General features: G+C 48.1%; 1 protein-coding gene across 8 annotated transcripts in view; it reads right to left on the reverse strand.

Annotated features, from left to right (window-relative positions):
* Positions 1 to 17,967, reverse strand: part of NHSL1 (NHS like 1) — a 290,623-nt gene that overhangs the window by 116,966 nt on the left and 155,690 nt on the right. For 2 of the 8 annotated variants that reach the window (XM_023651206.2, XM_023651200.2), the window contains exon 1: positions 5,688 to 6,499. The exons of 5 other annotated variants lie outside the window; for them this stretch is intronic. In XM_023651206.2, the coding sequence (XP_023506974.2) occupies positions 5,688 to 5,889 (202 nt within the window). In that variant the 5' untranslated portion in view covers positions 5,890 to 6,499. Of the gene's footprint in view, positions 1 to 4,487; positions 4,594 to 5,687; positions 6,500 to 17,967 lie in introns of those variants that run through there. One more of the 8 variants, XM_070225557.1, reaches the window with a different exon arrangement.

The following is a 17,967-nucleotide window of genomic DNA, read 5'->3' on the forward strand; positions in this document are numbered from 1 at the left end:
CCTCATCTCTGTCCACCAGGTCAGATCCAACGCTGCTGGGAGTCCTGGACCCGTGCACAGTCCAAGCAGGGCAACAGGAGCCGCAGACTGCCACTGAAGCCATGCTCCCACCCACGGAACCCTCGCTTTTGCCACACTCCAGAGAGTTCACAGCTAGGAGCACTTGCGAGTTCACACCCACCAGCATGTGCAACAAAGCAAGTGCTTGTGGCACAAGACCCAGCGGCGTCCCGAGAGCCCAGAGGTCTGTCCAGGACGAGGCCTCTGCAGATGGCACAGCCACCAGTGTCCAGAGGAGTTGTGCTCACCCCCCAGCACCATTTACTGAGCACATAGCTTAGGGACAAAAGAGATAAGGAAGACTAGGTCTCTGTGCTGAGTTCAGAGCCTAGCTAAAGATGCAGAGGAGTAAACAAGGATAATCCAGCGATGAGGGCAATGGTGGAGGAATGCAGAAGGTGGAGAAAGATAGCAGAGAGAGGGAGCAAGTGGCTCTGCCCTTGGGGGGCCAGGGAGGACTTCACAGGGTTTTAAAGAGAGTCTAGAAGGTGAAGCAGGAGGTCAACACGTGGAGGAGGGGGCCAGAGCATCCTGCTCTGCCGTTTCTGGAGTTTAAAGGACAGGGCACCGAGAGGATCCTAGCGCAGGGCCTCAGGCTGTGTGACATGGTGTGGGCTTTGCTTGCAGGCAATGGGGAGCCACAGAGAGTGACGCGATTATACATGAGTTTTAGGAAGATGACTCTGACCACAGCATGGACTCAAGAGTGGCCCAAAGGGGGACAAGAGTGACGGTAACAAGAAAGAGCAGAAGACGGCTCAGAAGGCCGGGGAGACATGTGGCCGCAGACACAATAGACCTTGAGGAGATAAAACCGACAGGACTGGAGTTAATGGAAGTATTTCATAGGAAATATTGCAGTTAAAAAATTTTAATTGATAGAAAATATTATAGTTAAACCAAAAAACCTTGAAATTACATGGAAATATAACACATTCTATAACAACTGCAAGAGACTTATAAAAATTTAACCTTAATTAACCTTCAGGGTCTTTTAAATTTATTTTTAAAAATAACTGTTTGAAAAAAACAATTTCAAAAACATTTTCAAAACCCAGTATGGACATTTCAAGGGAAACGAACACAGATGACTCACTTCCAAACGCAGGCTCTGACAATAAGGTCCTTCTTTCATCACCCTGAGATATTTCCAGTAATCTAAGCGAGTGTCCAATTCTCAAAACAAATCCACAAGCTTTTGAAAATAAGTAAATAAAGGAAGAGAATTACATAAAACATCATTTCAATAGAACTTCATCAATTTAATAACAAATAAAATCATTTTTGCAGTAAAACAAGGGAGCAAGACAATGGAGATTCCCTTACTTCAGAAGAAGAAACGATCAAAAGTTAACAAAGGCCAGTGTCAGGGAACCAGATAAACGTTAAGTGGCACATAGTGCGTCTCCTCCACAGAGCATCAGCCTCAATAGAAGGGAAGAGGAGAACACTGCATTCAGCTCTGGGAATACTCTTCTTGCCTCTTTTATTAAGACACCAAGATCAACTCCATTCAGCTAGTTTTCCGATGTACATAGTGACCCTCAGAATAAACATTACTTATTTATCTAGTTTTACTCTCAAATTTGAGTATATTTGCCAATATTTTTAAGACTTCTTTAATGTCATGAAGAAAATGCTCTTAAACCCCATAATTTTAAAGATCTCATGATCAAAAATAAATCACAGCTATTTACATGAAAAGAGGATCTTGGCTACTCTTGGTCTTCCACGCCATTTTCTCCACTGTACCGTCTGAAGTCATTGCTAATCCAATTATGCACCAGGATCCTGTTTTTTGCAACTATTTACTATGGGATGAAATTACTTTAAATATAGCCCACTGCCACACTCAACAACCGATTACTAGTGTACGGATTATCCATTCCCCTCGATGCCCAGGAAGGTCATTCTCTGGAGTTCCTGGGACGGGAGGAAACTGAAACTCAAATGGTTCAAGTTTGGTAATGTTATTAGTACACACGATAAAGTCCAAAGAGTATTGTCCAAACCGAGGCTTTGCATGTCAATTACCCTATCGATCTGCCCACCTGTCAATACAGGATCATCAATCATGCCTCCCTCCCACTCAACAGAGAGCTGGGGATCCAACAGAACTCGTTCTCCTCAATGAGAGGACACCCCACTGTTATTCTTCCTTTTGTGGTTTTATTTGACAAGAGAAGGGTAAGGGAGAAGATAGTCATCAGTCCCCACGGAGAATCTTCCATGGTGCTGGAAACGAAGCCGAGCCATTAAATACTGTTTATCAACACCAACAGCCAGAAGACCATGTAAAACACGGAAATGCTCCAGATGAAGTGTCTTCATCTGAACCTTCTCAACTAAGCCACTCATTCTACACTTTTCCACGATGATCCTGCACTTTCTCTTTAATTCCCCCTTAGATTCTGCACGTGAGTGTGAACCCATGACTTCAAGGCCTGTGTGCTACATTCTCTGCATCCTGCACACAGCACTCAGGGAGAATTCCTGCAACGAATGCCTTCGCACCCCACGTGAGAGCTCCAGGCCATCTCGTCTAGACGTCCACTGTTCACCACGCAAGCTCCTAAGGGAAGAGCTCACGAATCACTGAACTCAGTGCTCTAGAGGATCCTGACTCACACCCTTGATTTTTATGGCCAACTAAGCAGAAGCATCCTCTGCTCTCATAGTGAGGGTCATCCCACACTAAGAACATGAGAACTGATCATCGCTGGTACCTAGCCTTCCTGAGGACAATGGTCAATAGAGTTTGACACCGGCCAGGTCAGCACCAGTGATGGCAACTGCTTGGACACATCAATATGAATCTTCCAGCCACTATTCAGACTCGGGAACAGTACAAGTCTATCAGGAAAGATGCCAGTAGTAACATGCAATCCTATAAAAACTTTCTCCAAAGAAGTCTCAAGCACTGTAATTTTATCTTTAGTTTCTTGAGTATAAGTGAGAACATAAAATTGAAAAGCTACGGGTTTGTGTACTGACAGATATCCATGAAGGTAGCCACTTAAAAACTTTATTTTGATGTTACCGATAAGCAATCCAGCAAGGAGATTCATTATAAAAATATCTTCTAAAATGAAACGTGGAAGAACTGTTTAATACAATGAACCTGGGTCTTGGACAACACACTGTCCACACTGATAGCAGGGATGCAATGGGTCAACCCTGCAAAGCAACTTGCCCTGGAGACAGTGGGCAGTGAGCAGGCAAGCCCTCTGGTCTTGCAGCAGCTGCTGGCGGGAGGGAGAAAGCCAGGAGGCTGCAGAACCAGACTCTCGTCAGCCCAAGATCCCAGGATGGGCACTGCTGAACCAAGGCAGCAGCGTGAGTGTGTGTGGGGGGGTGGGGAGGAGGGTGAGGTTTTTAGAAACCTGTGTAAATCAAAGATGTTAATACAAGGTAAGGGTGTTGGGGGTAAGCCGAAAAGAAAGTGGATTCACATGCATGTAGTCTGGACAGACATAAAAGAAAAATAGGTGCTACACGATTCTCATCAGACGAATGTCTTCAGTGCATATTTATCTGCACCTAAATCCTGACATGGCCACTGGGCATTCTTAGACTGAATGATAATCCATGCAAGAGTTTTAGCTTATTTGATACTCCTACAAAAAAACTCCAATCTGCATAATTTTTCTGAAAGATTTTTCCTCTTTTGATCTGCCAAGTGTAAATGAATGTCACTTCTGTATTTCTCCAAAGGCAAGAACCATGTGGAATAAGGAGCATCTATTATAACAAGCCCCCAAGACAATGTGTCAAAGTTGAGAGACAGTTTTCTTTTGTGAGTCAAATGTGAAACCAGAATACAATATCATGAATTTTGATCTACAGACAGCTTTTTCAGGATTTCCCGCTAACACACATGTCAGAAATGATATCATCATCCATGCCTGACTACTTCTAGGAACTATACAGACGTGCACACGCATTATGCCCAGGTATCTGTGTGAGCCCACTGCACCCACCATTCCATAGCAATAAGGGGCTCAGACTCGTGTTTGTTACATAAACACGTTCTCCCTCCCTTTCCAGGTCACCTTGCCCTTTACAATGACTTCTTTATTCTTCCCAAGTCAAGTGTACAGCACTTGCTTCATTTCCAACTAAGACACGCAAAGTCGCAGTCTCCTTCCCTTTAACGTGAACCGGATGGAGCATCTACGACAGAAACCCTAAAGCGGCACGCTCACACGCACACAACATTTAACAGAAACTTGACAGAGGTTAATTTAAAACAAAACAAGTCATAAAAAACAACTTCCAGCAAAAGCCAAAGGAATCAAAACGACACCCTCTGGCAGCAACAGCACTACTGTATCCACCCTTCAAATGCTTTCTTCAAACACTACAACCCACCCATTTACCAAAACCACAGCTCACTCGATTTAGAAAAGGCAAGTTCGTGGACTTACGAAACTCCAAGACTCCAGCCGGAGGGCACAGAGACTTCCCTACTCCTGGCAGTCACACTGTATCTGAGTGAAAACCTGCATATTGGAGCTCAGCATCAGCGGACCAGCGCTGGCCACCTTCTTGACATAATAAACAACTGACTTCAAAGAGCATGAACTAGCCCCTCCTGTGCCACAGCTAACAGACAAGAACAAGTGGTGTAACACACATCATCCACAAGAAGGGCTGTATTTAATTCTCAGTCCATGGAATATAATTATTGGACCCACAAGCACATATTTAACTTAGTTTATTCTCTCACATTTCAGTTTTGTTTCCCAGAAGAGGAGAAAGAACAGGTCCCTGAAAGATTCTAACGAGGTTTCTTTTGCACGGGAAGAATGTGATAAACACGGAAACACAATCACATGGAATGTCTGGACCGGCTCCTTTATAACACTTCAATAGGGCTCCCCATGGGGTCAGCCACGGCGCCGAGGGAGAAGCCATTTCAGACCCTAACTGACCAGTCTCTCCAGTAAACAGTCATAAGAGGAAGAACTCAGAAATTCTAAACATAATATAGGGGTGTGTTGAGAAATATTGAAATATTTCTCTCCACCAGGACTGATCTTTTCTTCGCCTTGAGGAAGGCAAAACACGCTAACCCTGAAAAGAGACCAGCCTGGTCGGAAAGGAACTGGAAAGAAATCCAAAAACTCCTTTTGGCCAAGATAAGAAGGGCAAGCCCTTCGTGGGTTCATTCTCCTCGATGTCACCCCAACACCTGCTCATGTAACCCATCAATCTTCTCAGCAGAAAGATGCCTGGAGGCCATCCAGGATTCCCAGGCTCCTCAGTGCACTGTTCCAGAAAAGAGCTCCACGTCCCAACCTCAGTCCCAGAGCAGATGACTCCTTCTGTGAGACGGTTCACCACCGAACTCTCCACAAGTCACGTGAGTGTGAGGGTCTGAGGAGGGGAGTGCTGAGGACAACAATGGCTATTCCGTCCTTCTTAGAAGGATGTGATCTCATGCTGAAACTAAGTGAGAGAGCACTTTTATTTTAGGCATGTAAGCAAATGAATGATACTGAATTCTAAAATAAACAAAAAAACCCCTCCTAACAAGGCCAAAAATTGTGAAGGGAAATCAGTGATAGAAACAAAGAATTCTACAAACTTCTAAAAATGTTTAAGTAAAAACAAACTCAAGTCACCTTTTCTGGGCTGGGTTCTGTAGGTCCAGTTTTCATCGTCCGCTTCCACCTGCTGCCCACAAACCGGGAGCTCCCCATCACTGCGGAACAGCCTCTTTGTCTGCCTGGACAAGGAGGAGAAATTTATCCAACTCACAGCACGTGAGAGAGAACCCGGGCTGGACTTGAATCTGAAGGAACCTGAAGAGCCGTCCTTTTTCATCTTCTTTCACATCAAAATCAACTACAGACAAAGGTAGCCCAACAAACAAAAGGCTCGTTTTTTAAAATTGGTCCAGGTCCTTTGATCGAGACTGCTCCGTCCCATTCATTCAGACGGTGTTGAGAGTCAGGCACAGCTTTATGCAAAAAGGCTGCTTCTATGTCACCCAATTACAAAGAAAAGGAAAATGAGGAGTTAAGAAACAAAAAAAATATTTTTTTACACTAGCCACATTGTTGTACTTGGTTTCTAGGTCAGGGATGTCCACGGCCCCCCAAAAATGAAAATAAAAACAAATAAAAGTACAATTTTAAAAATGAAGCAGAGTGTCCATTTCAGGAACACTTGTCAGGACTTTGCAAAGAACATAACTGAGGCTCTGTGGTGCGCACCCAGCACCGCCTCTGGCGGCCCCACTCCTCTCCCAGGCATCTTTCCTTCCAAGGGCAGAACACAGACGGAAGGAACTCCTCCAGCTGGAGAAAAAGAGTCGGCGTCAAGCCAGGCGCCCAGTTCCAAGTTCACCCGCACAGGTGGCAGGAGAAATCAGAGTCTCCCGGCTAGTCCCGCAGCGCAGAGTCGTAAACCCCCACCTGCCCTCCTTCCGGCTGCAAACCGCCTGGATCCACAAACAATAACCAGACTGCGTGGCCACTGCCTGGATCAGAGTAGCTCCCGTGAAAGGCGATAGGCTCTCCCGACGCTGAAGGCTCCTCATTGGAAACAGAAGCCCCACCTCCCCACAGCCAGCACTGCACGGCGGCTCAAACTTCCGAAACCCAGCAAAGCGATGGAAACTGCAAGTCCACGCAGAATACACACTTCTGGGGACAAAGGAAAGAACCGAATTATCAGACCACACGTCTGAAGGAGGGACTCTGAGAAGGGGTTCCAGGAGAGTATGTGGTCACATACATGCGTCGAGCTTCCCAGACCGGCTTAGGAAGGTCATCCTCCAGGGAAGTGTATCTCCACAGAAGTAAACTGGCTCAGCTCCTGCTTCACTCCCAGCTTCAGCAAAGGCGAAATGTGTGTCCTGCACCCATCCTTGCCTCTCCCGTCTTCCCCCAGCAGCTCGAGAGCCAGGCTGAGGACCCTTCTGCCTCCCCCGTAGTCCCTGGGGTTCGCTCTTCTCTCACTGTGAGAGGCCTCCTGTCTTGCAGAACCACCTCCAGAAAGCTGCACTGGTGGCAGGCAGCTGCAGGCTCTAGCCCTGAGCTCCTACCCACACCCTTCATCACGGCAGGCAGGAAGACACCTGGAGCCCCAGCTGGAACGCACTTGAGCGAGCGTCTCACCCAAGGCCCACATAACTCCAGGGCCCAGGGGAGTCAAGAGGCCCTGCCACTTCCTACCTAGATACTCAGGCCAGCACCCCCAAGTCTGTTCAGAGTGAGACTGACATGCAACAAGCAGAGAACTGGGTCTGTCTCCCCTTTACCCAGCTTTGAGCAAATATATTAAAACTAACCAATTGCAATAGAAAATAAACTTTGACTAAAAATTATAAAAGCAGGATCTACTGCAATCCACTGAGATTTTAAGAAAAAGCCACTCCAAGTTTTACTAGGACTGAAAAATTTGTGGAAGAAAAAACCCAGAGCAGCTGGGAGAGGTCCTGGGATGGACAGCCCGCACCACATGGAAACCACACAGGGAACAGGCTCTGGGGCTGAGGGGCAAAGCTGCAGCACCAACCAGGAAAACAGACAGGGGTCCTCAAGAGATCTGCAGTTTAAACCCCTCAACTTACAAATGGAGAAATTCAGGCCCAGAGAAGGCTGTGAGATGCCCAGCATCACACAGAGGAAGCAGTGACGGACCAGGTGGCATCAGACATCACTGGGTTCAAAGCTTCGCCACCCGCCAAGGATGCTGCCTACGCCGCCCAGCATGGGGCCCAGCTGCTGAACTGGAATGACACCTCTACTTCCTTATTATAAGGGCAAAAACAATACAATTATGTAAAGCACCAGTGGCTAACAACCAAGTTCAAACATCCAGTATTCTTTCTGAGCCAAAGACACTTTTGAGAATCTCAAAATATAAACTGAAAAGTAAAAAAAGACTCTCATGTGAGAAAATATGTAAATATCCCAAATCCTGCTTCCCATTTCAGAGGTTCCTGGGACCCCCCCCCCCCCAAGATCCATGGATGCATTCTCTAAGGATCCATGGACCTCAAATGAGGAACACAAGTCTCTCCCCTCAGTGTCTACCTCCTCGCAGCAACATTTTTAACTTAGGAATATCTGAACTCTGCAATAAACCCTGTGCTGTTCTTAGATACAGCAAGTGCTGCTGAACGCTTTTTCCAGCCCACCCCCCAGCGTGTGCACCACACACACAGCAGCACAGGTGCACTGGTGTCACAGGTACCCGGTGTGTTTCCTCCTTACCTCCTGTCCCTATACACATCTGGGAGAAAGTTGAGGGAAGGGCTCGAGGAATAGTCACTGCCAAGCAACCAAGAGGAGCCTGGTCCAGTCAGGGAAGAAACTCGGGACTCCCTCAAAGTGAGCACATACAGGCTGGGTTTCCAAGCAGCTTAATGGATTTCCCATTATTCCTAGGACCTACGGATATGTCTGCACAATAACCAATTCTCCATCTACCAGCTATTTCATGTTTCTGTTATACTGGGCCTTGATGATCAAAACTTTCATTTATGTAAAAGAAGCTCCAATAAATTGACTACTTTTACAACTGGATCAGAGTTCCTATATGGCCAAGACAACACTATCGTTTAAATCAGCCGTGGAGGAAATATTAGATTTTAACTATCCATGTTACATATGTGCTCCAATCAGCTTAGAAATCATAAGTGGGCTGCTTGAAAAGCTATCACATTCGCTCAAACTGCAACTACAATGAACCCCCCGTTTTCACCACCTGGACTATCAACCCCAGAGCCATGTGCACCCACCTCCACACAGCCGGGTCGTTCCTCCCTGCACGTCATGTGTGTTACTATCATTCGTGTCTATTATCATCTCCACAGTAACCCTGCAGAGGAGAAGAAACAGGAGTACAACCTGTTTCTTCAAACAGCTTCAGCTATAATCTGCAAGGTAACAAAACATCTTAATCTAATATTTCTCCCATGAAAACCACAGGGCACACTCTTCCCAGACCTTGTGGGCAGGCTTCTCCACCTTCCTCCCTGGGCCGTACTTCCCATCTCCCCTCTTGCCGTTGGGCTGTCAAACGGAAACCCCAGTTGCCACCACACGTGTCAATAACTGCTCCGTTCCTACCACTTCACCCCTGCTGAGCTCCAGGCGTCGGGGAATCGGATAAATAATTTTGCGTAAATTACACATTTAGCAGGAGTCGTTGAGCGCTCACAGAACGAAGCACGGCGCTCTCGTGGAAGGTGTCCCCACAGCTGCCCCAGATGCACCCTGTCCCCTGACTTGTGAGGAGCGAGTCCAGGCCTGAAACGCCCCCAGGTGGACCTACACCAGGTTTATGACTGATTGCCTCTTTCACATGGAGTTCTTGAAAGTGGTGAGAAATTTACCCGTCACTACTGACAAAAGGACAAGAAATTACTCTTTATTATTTCGAGAATGATTTAAGTAATACTTTAAATAAAAGTTAATTATAAAAACTGGGAGGCATCAGAATACATTCCAAGGGAAGTTCTAGAATCATTCTTCTTTGGGAATTCCTGAGTCAAATAGCCACTAATTTGGAAAGATTTATTTATGTTTCCACTGAGAGTCAATGGATAGATTGAACACATTTGGAAGGTCCTTGCCAAAAGACACAATATTTCATGTTTCAATATATTACCGACATCCTTAGAAAGGAGTTTAGCTCAAATGAAAGTTCTTGATCTAAGAAAAATCGTTAAACACGACAGGATATGGGATTAGACAAACCCTCGACCCACCAGGCGGGTAGCTGCTCCACTTGCCATCTGTGTAAAATGCCCGCTGAGAGGAGGGACTGACTTCAAGTGCCATCGGTTTCTCAGCCTCAAAGGCCACAAAGGAGGCTGTGACTTTCAACTTCCCTGGGCCCTCCCCTCAAACCTGGGAGGAAGAATGAGGGAGGCAGAACCCCGACCTCAGAAACCAGGGTGGGCGGCCGACGTGCTGGGGCTGTGGGGCTGGTGTGTGGCTGGGGTGGGGGCCACAGGCCAAGGGCTTGTGAACAGAGATCCAGGTGGAAACCATGCACAGCAGCAAGGACAGTCACTCCAAACTGCATCCTGCTCCAAGCAGCCGACCGGGAGGCGGGTGGAGTGTGCACCCTATCAGGTTACCACACGAGTCACCCAGGCGACCCACGGGACCCGGAGCTGGCAGGACACGGAGTGGTAGGTTTTCCAGCTGCCAGCTCTGGTAAATAATTTAGGAGCAGGTTTCAATGCAAACTCTCTATGAGGTAATTTGTACACACTAATGATGAAAGCTTATCTCAGCATCTAGAAGTAAACAGCTTGAGCCAGACATTTGTAACTAAATAAAAACCAAAACAAAACTGTATTACCCCCAGGGCCTCAGCAAGTCAGCTCCCACAGCACAGCAAATCCTCCTTCCTCACCATCCTCGCCCCTCCACCACGGAGTTAAACCATTGACCCGACTCTCAGAAGTCGCAGAAGAGAGGGCAGTGCAACAACCTGCTCAGACTCCCTCCCCCACCGTGCTCCAAGCTCTAAGAGAAGGAGAGCGAGGCCCTCCATCCAGCCCCAGCGCCGAGCGTCAGAGGTCCTCTCAGTGGAGTTAGCAGTGTTGTGTCCCTCAAATGGAAAGATCAGAAGCAAACATTTATATTTATGGATCATCACAAGCCTAAATCCCACCCTTCAACGTCCTCAGGTCTGAAAAGGACCCGGAACAGAACTGACAGCTGAGCCCCAGCCACACTGTCCCCCGGGGATCACCTGACACGGGAGCAACACGGCAGTGCATCACTGCTCTCCATCTGCAGGTGGTCAGTCTGTGAGGGAACAAAGGCTGCCAGGACAGAGCGGTTGCTGGCAGACACCGTGGGCTGTCAGAGGCTTGATGAGTGGTCAACAACCCCTATGCAAACCCTGCCCCAACCTTCACTAAGACAACGTCCCCATCCAAGGGGCTCAGATGAGAAGGTCCCGAAAACTAAGCATCGACTTTGAGATTCTTCTGATAGGAGATGACCAAGGATGAACTTACTCTGAGACTGAAATCAAATCCCAAATAAGGAAATGTCTGAACCACAATCTCCTCTGCACTCGGTGCCTCTCCAGTGACCCTGGTAATTATTTTTTCTACCTACTCAACCAGTTCTTCACAAACTTTGCCACAAACAGAAATCACAGGAGATCTTGCTGACGTGCAGTCTCCTTACTGGGGTGGGGCCTGAAGCTCTGAGCCCCATCAGGCCCGGGTGATGCTCGTCCACAGGCTCCTCTGGGCCAGCACCGGAGGAACACTGGCTGAACGAGGGACAGCAGAACCATCGAATTACTTCTGCGTCACCTCCACTGTAACCTTAACGTGTTTCAGGGCATGGAAATAGTGAGGCTTTTATAGCAATCATTCCTTTATTGCTAAATTCCGAAAGGCAAAAGTAAAATCTGTAAACCGACTGTATGTATATAATCTGAACTAAAGGGTGAATAATAAAATTCCATTATTCAGAGAGTTAAACTGCTCCCCTTGAAGAAGGAGGGTTCTAACTGCTGGGGTATGGGCACACTTACATCCACCAAAACTCCAAAACCCAGTGATCAGTCCAGCACCTGGGGCGATCAACAACGGGCCACATGAGACAAGCAGCCTGAGCCCCATCGTAAGCCACACGCAGGCTGGGCCCTGGGTTCCACCACGTGAACTGGCTGCTCTGGAGCCGTGGAGCAATGTTTCACCTCAGTTTTTCCTGGTACATGTTTAAGACAAAGCATTTTCAGCCAACCTTAAGTGACCTACCGAAGGGTTTATTGTATTTAGCTCTATCTTTAATACTGCCTTCTCCCTGGCTCTCTGGAGCACACTGTATAAATCTGGTTTTCTAAAGACATTTCACGGATTCAGCCACCCTTATTGCACTGACTCCACGCTAAACACGTGTCAGATATTGCCGGTCCAAGCAGCGGCTTTACTGAACCAGACAAATCCTCCTTCCAACAATACGAGCAAACAGAATTGGGTACAAAGCACTTAAAATTCATTAATTGGTGGCACCCAGTACCCAAATTCAAGTGTGTCCCCAAAGAAGGAAGGAGACAGAAATGTGAATATACGTATTTGGGATATTTGCGACTCCCCTCAGCACCAGCATCTCTAGAATGGGGAAGCGCTGAGAGGGAGGGTTCAATGCAAATGCTCGTGGACCCCTTGCTGGAGGCCAGCCAGGCCAGGCGGAGTCTAAAGCACGAAAGATGGGACCGCCCTCGAGAAGTTTAAAATTCACTGTAGGAGAGAGATGCACATGATACCTCCAGCAGAAGGGAAAGAAGGAAGTAAAACAAGCAGTAGCCTTGAGTCAGCTCCAGGGCTGAGAGGGCTCCTCAGGCGAGGACTCCAGACGAGCGTCCTAGAGGTGGGGGGGTCTTGTTAAACCGGCTCTCTGGGGTGGGCAGCCCTGACCTGTTGTAGTTCCTCAGTGTAGACTCCCACTACTGCCAGTTTCAAGCTACCAACAATTTCACAATCAGCCTGCTAAAATCCTAAAAATGTAGGAATTGGCTCTCACAGCCAGTACACAACGGCCCCAGTATACCACTGAATTCTGCCAACGTGAAAATCTGGTAAAACTACGAGTTGGTAGAAAATTAATAGCCCCATAATGACTAACTTTTTTACTATTAGCAAAGGGAGCAGGGGGAACCTGTAAATGTCATCTTATACGGGAAAATGTGTCTAGACATGATCAAGGGTCATGAGATGGGAGATTATTCTGGATTATCCAGTGAGCCCTAGTGGGTCACACGTGTCCTTCGTAAGAGAGGCAGTGGGAGGTTTCAGACACAAGACAGCAACGTGACCCGAGAGGCAGAAGCTCGAGATGCAGCCACAAGCCGAGGGATGCCAGCAGCCGCCAGCCCCAAGAAGAGGCCTCGGGAGAGGCCACAGCAGCAGCCCCCGGAGCCTCTGGAGGGAGCGCAGCCCTGCCGACAGCTGACTCAGACTTCTGGCCTCCAGGACTGAGGAGGTGACTTTCATTGTCCTGTGTCCCCAAGTCTGTGGCTGTTTTCCACAGCAGCCCGGGAACCTGCTCGGGGCACCAGGGGAGTTTCCCAATCTGCTGCCTCTTTAAGCATTTCTGTTCATTTTGTAAGAATTCTTCCGAGATTTGTTTGCCATCTTTCACTTTGCAAAGTTTCTAATTCTTTTCCAGGCATTTTTTCTATGTTGTTTATAGAAGCAGAAGTTGGCAAAACGTGGCCTAGGAGGGTTAATTAAAGCAGCCTAAATTACCAACTGGTGACTTATAGAAACATTTGACAGAAAAGGCTAGTAAGGATCTGGAAGTCTACACACCAAGCGTCCTGAGTCACTGACACTGGACTGGTCACTTACGTGTGACCTGACGCTCTTTCTGAACTTTTAGTCTCTGCCATACAGGCAGGCCTTGCGTTCACGATAAGAAAAACACTGTAAAAGGTTAGGAGTTTCAAGGTTCTACTTTTTAAAACTCAATTCTAAGTCAATAATGCCTGCTTTGGTTGTTTGAAAAAATTTTTTTTAATTTGGAAATTATTTTCAGCTCTTCCTCTCTTTTTCTTTTTTTTTGGTAGAATTGTTTTACTAGAGCAGTCTTAGATTCACAGCAAATTGAGAGGAAGGTACAGAGGTTTCCCATAGACCCCCTGACTCCACACATGAAAATATTTTGGTTTGGGATGAGTTAGGCCACGACATGAGGAGAAGTGGTAATTTTTTTGCCAAAGTGGCTTTAATTTGAAAAGCCTTTTTTAAATTACTGAGAACACGCAGTTGAGTGCGTCGTAATCTCAGTTATTTTCAAGTATTCCATCTCCTCAGACCAAATAATCCCTTCCCCCAGTGCATAACTGAGTGAAATAATGAGAATTAAACATTAAAAAGAAAGTGGGAAAGAAAACTGGAGGACATCTGGAGCCATCGGGCAGTTGTCACGCCCGACATGCCCAGTCACACTGTCCCAGCCAGACGGCCGCGGCATCCACAGCAAGGGAAGGATCCACAGATGTGCCTGTCAGTTCCTTCCCTGTAACAAAACCCTGTGAAACAAGCATCACCCCGCATTTTACAGATGCAGACGCTGAGGACGACGACATGGGAACCTGTTGGGTCCCCCAGTCCTCAGGCAGTGGAGCTGAGATCTGAAGGAGGGTCCAAGATTCCCACACCTCGGCCTGCCCTGACCGCCCATGCCCGCAGCCCCTTCAGACCTCCCCCCGGGCTAGCAAGACCCTGGGGAATGGGCTGCCCTGTCGGCTGTGTCCCCCAGGCCAGCTCTCACCATCCTCCAAGGCCCTGGGTGTGCCTCCTCTGCCCTCCGTCTGCAGACACTTGTTCTCTTCTCCACCTGCTCAGCTTTCCATGCCCTTCACAACTTCTGCCCGGTGCTGTCTCGGTTCAAACACGTAAACATTCTCGGACACTATATCACTGAACTATCGCTGGGTAACAAACACCTCGAACTAAGTGGCTTAAAACAGCCTCATCTATGAGGGCTGTGCAGAGGTCAGCCACCCGCTGAATGTGGCCCAGGGAGGCCCTGCTCCAGGCAACTGTCCCCCCTGCCAGAGACTGAGGAACTTCCCAGGACACGGAACCAGTCTCAAATGGGTGCAGACGTGGCCGGTCACTTCAGAGGTCTCTAGGGGCTGCTCCTGCCCCTCCAAGCACCAGCATGCCAGTCCACACCTACCCTTCTCACGGCAATGGTGCCAAGAGCAAAGTCCACTGAACACGCCTCCTCGACATGGTACTGCCCAGAGCGACGCACCCCTCACCCCAGCAAGTGGGGGCCCCTATGTGGAACCTCATCCACCTCAGGACCTGCTGGACAAGCCACCGAGGGTTAGGGACTCCTGGGACACCACTCCCCACCGCTGTATGTGCCCATAGCACCCCACGAAGAGGGACGCCCACCTACCCCATCATGTCTGAATCACGTGTTTCCCTGAAGGCTGTGAATGGCCGGGTGGGAAACTGAGGCACGGTGAGCACAGTCCCTGCATGCAGCCAGGGCTCAATTGGCACTTGTCACACTGAACTGGTCACTACACGCCCCTCATCATCACATTCACCCTCCCGTTAAACGCGCTCCAGCTTCTCCACTGGACTTACTTTGATGCTGACCCCGCAAAACACGAGATCACACGCAGGCTCAGCACACCATTTACAGAGAGCCAGACAGCAGTTCCATGAGGCTCTGCAAGCTCCCCAGCCTCTGTTCCAACCACCCGACTTGCCATTGTGCCAGAAAAGCAGCAGAGGCTCTGTGAGCAAATCAGGGCTGGGCGTCAATAAGACATGATTTACAAAAACAGAAGCATCCCTGGAGCCCAGAGCTGGGTAGGCTGCACAGCAAAGGCGGGTCAAACCAGTGTTCCCACACTGTGTACCTCAGGGCACCCCCAGGAGAGTCAGTGTGGACTGGGGCGGGGGAGTCAGGGCCAGGCTCCTTAACAATGCACATTCCGGCCGGCCCCATGGCCAAGTGGTCGGGTTCACATGCTCCGCTGCGGTGGCCCAGAGTTTTGCCACTTCGGATCCTGGATGTGAACATGGCACTGCTCATCAGGCCACACTGAGGCAGCATCCCACATAGCACAACCAGAAGGACCTGCAACTAGAATATACAAGTATATACTGGGGGCTTTGGGGAGAAAAAGGAAAAATAAAATCATTAAAAAAAAAAAAGCACATTCCTGGATCCTATTTAGTCCACACCTCTGGAGAGGGACCTGGGGAGCCACATTTAAACAGGTTTCCAGACGAGCGTGATGCTTGTTAAAGTCTGGGAACCACTTCAGCGTCAACACCATCACAGCACAGCTTCCATAAGCACAAGAGCTCACGTCCCCACTCACAAGTCCGCTGGAAATGCACCAGCACTAGAACGCAGCAGAGACGAAGCACCAGAGGACACAAGCAGACTCGGTGACACACTGAAAACACCATCAGCGACGTCACGAGCCAGGAAGCACAGGGCAAACGGTGCAAACTTTTCCATCTTGCATTTCTGTTTTCCCACAGCTTGTATGTAAACATACAACGTAAAATTTTTAATCATTTAACGCTGAATTTTCATTCAAAATTATTTTAAACAGAGAAAAGGAGAGAAATAAGCACAGATTTGATAGTTAACATGTGGCTATATTTGCTTCAGTTTTTTAAAATAAAATGTTACAGGGGCCGGCCCGGTGGTGCAGCAGCTAAGTGCGCATGTTCTGCTTTGGCAGCCCAGGGTTTGCCGGTTCAGATCCCGGGTCGGACATGGCACCGCTGGGCAAGCCATGCTGTGGCAGGCATCCCACATATAAAGTAGAGGAAGATGGGCACGGATGTTAGCTCAGGGCCTGCCTTCCTCAGCGAAAAGAGGAGGATTGGCAGCAGATGTTAGCTCAGGGCTAATCTTCCTCAAAAAATAAATAAATAAATAAGAAAAAATAAAATAAAATGTTACAGCCAAACTTTCCTCCTGTCCCCACCTCCCAGCGGTAGCTGTTCTTCTGCATTTGGTGTGCATCACTCACAAGGGTGTTTTTACACTTTTTCTAAATACCAGTGTGTTCATCAACAAGACAGTACTTTTTTGTGTGTTTAAGTTTCATAAATGATATAATACTGCCCAAATCTTTTTTTTTTTATTGCCCAAATCTTTTTTAAAGTTATTTTTATAAAATATAAAATTAAAGAACCATGGACTTGGCACTGTTCATAAATGCACTCACCTGACCCTTTTCCTACAACCTTGTTCAGGTAATTAAAGGAACACTTCACAGGAGGAGGTGTCTAAAATTGACCTGAGCTGCTATAGTTGAAGTACAGATATACTTAAGGGCATGGCTTGTTGTGTTTCTCTCATAAACCATGACTATTAAAATTCCAGTCATGGCATGAGTGTTTTCTTAGAAAACTTCACAAACTGAAGCTTTCTGGAACACATGGAAACACAACAAGCAGAATATAAACATGTTTTTCTCTTCAGCTCAGCAGTTTCTACGGTCACATATTCCGCCAACTCTCCCAACGTCATCAAAACCTCCAGCAAAAAGGCTACTGGAGACGGGGAATCCAGTTTGGTAACGGCCACTTCAGTTGCCGCCACGAAATGACATTTGTCAGAGTCTCCAAGTAATAGACTCATCTTGATAAGGAGAAACTTAGAGAACAGGAGGCCTAAGAAGCACTAAGACAAACAAAATTTTTGTTTGAAACACCACGTTCCCCAGAGTCAAAAGTGGGTATGTTAAATCAAGAGAACTTCTGTTTCTCTAAAATGCCGCTCCACCCAGAAGAACTTCAGAGAAGGGTGAAGCGCTAGACGCCTCCATGGAGGGCGCACGGGAGCCGCGGGGAGGGACGGTGGCAGAACGCAGACATTAGCTGGAGAGACGCCCCTTCCGATGAGTCTCCCTCCCCCCGTCGACCCTCTGTCACCTCCAGAGACAGCGGGGGAGCCAGGACGGTGGGGGCACTACGGCAGATCTGTGGCAGCGCCGCCTCAAAGGGCACTGAGGTGAGCAACGTCCTCGCAGCCATCCCCGACCTCAGCCCCTGTGGACAAGGACACCAGGGACCTTCTTCATCAGGCTGTTAGGAAAAGTAAACGAGGAAATGCCAACGCACCAGCACTGAGCACCCGAGGGTCACCTGCAGCAGCAACAAGAGGCAGCCGTGGACTGGGGCCTCGTGGGAGCCGCGCTGCTACACACGGTGGCGGCGAGGCAGAGCAGGTGACTAAAATCAAGCCTGCAGGTGCAGGGAGGGGAGGGGAGCTGGCATGGAGGGTCCTGTCCCCCAACGCCGGAACTGAGAGGGAAGAACCAGGCCCCCAGACCCCTCTAAAGACAGAATCCCCAAGTGACCGCTCTCGGCCTTTCCCACGGTTGTCATGCACATCTCTCTCCCAAAATGAAGTGAGG

This window comes from Equus caballus, chromosome 10 (genome assembly GCF_041296265.1).
Source record: "Equus caballus isolate H_3958 breed thoroughbred chromosome 10, TB-T2T, whole genome shotgun sequence".
Classification (NCBI taxonomy): Eukaryota; Metazoa; Chordata; class Mammalia; order Perissodactyla; family Equidae; genus Equus; species Equus caballus.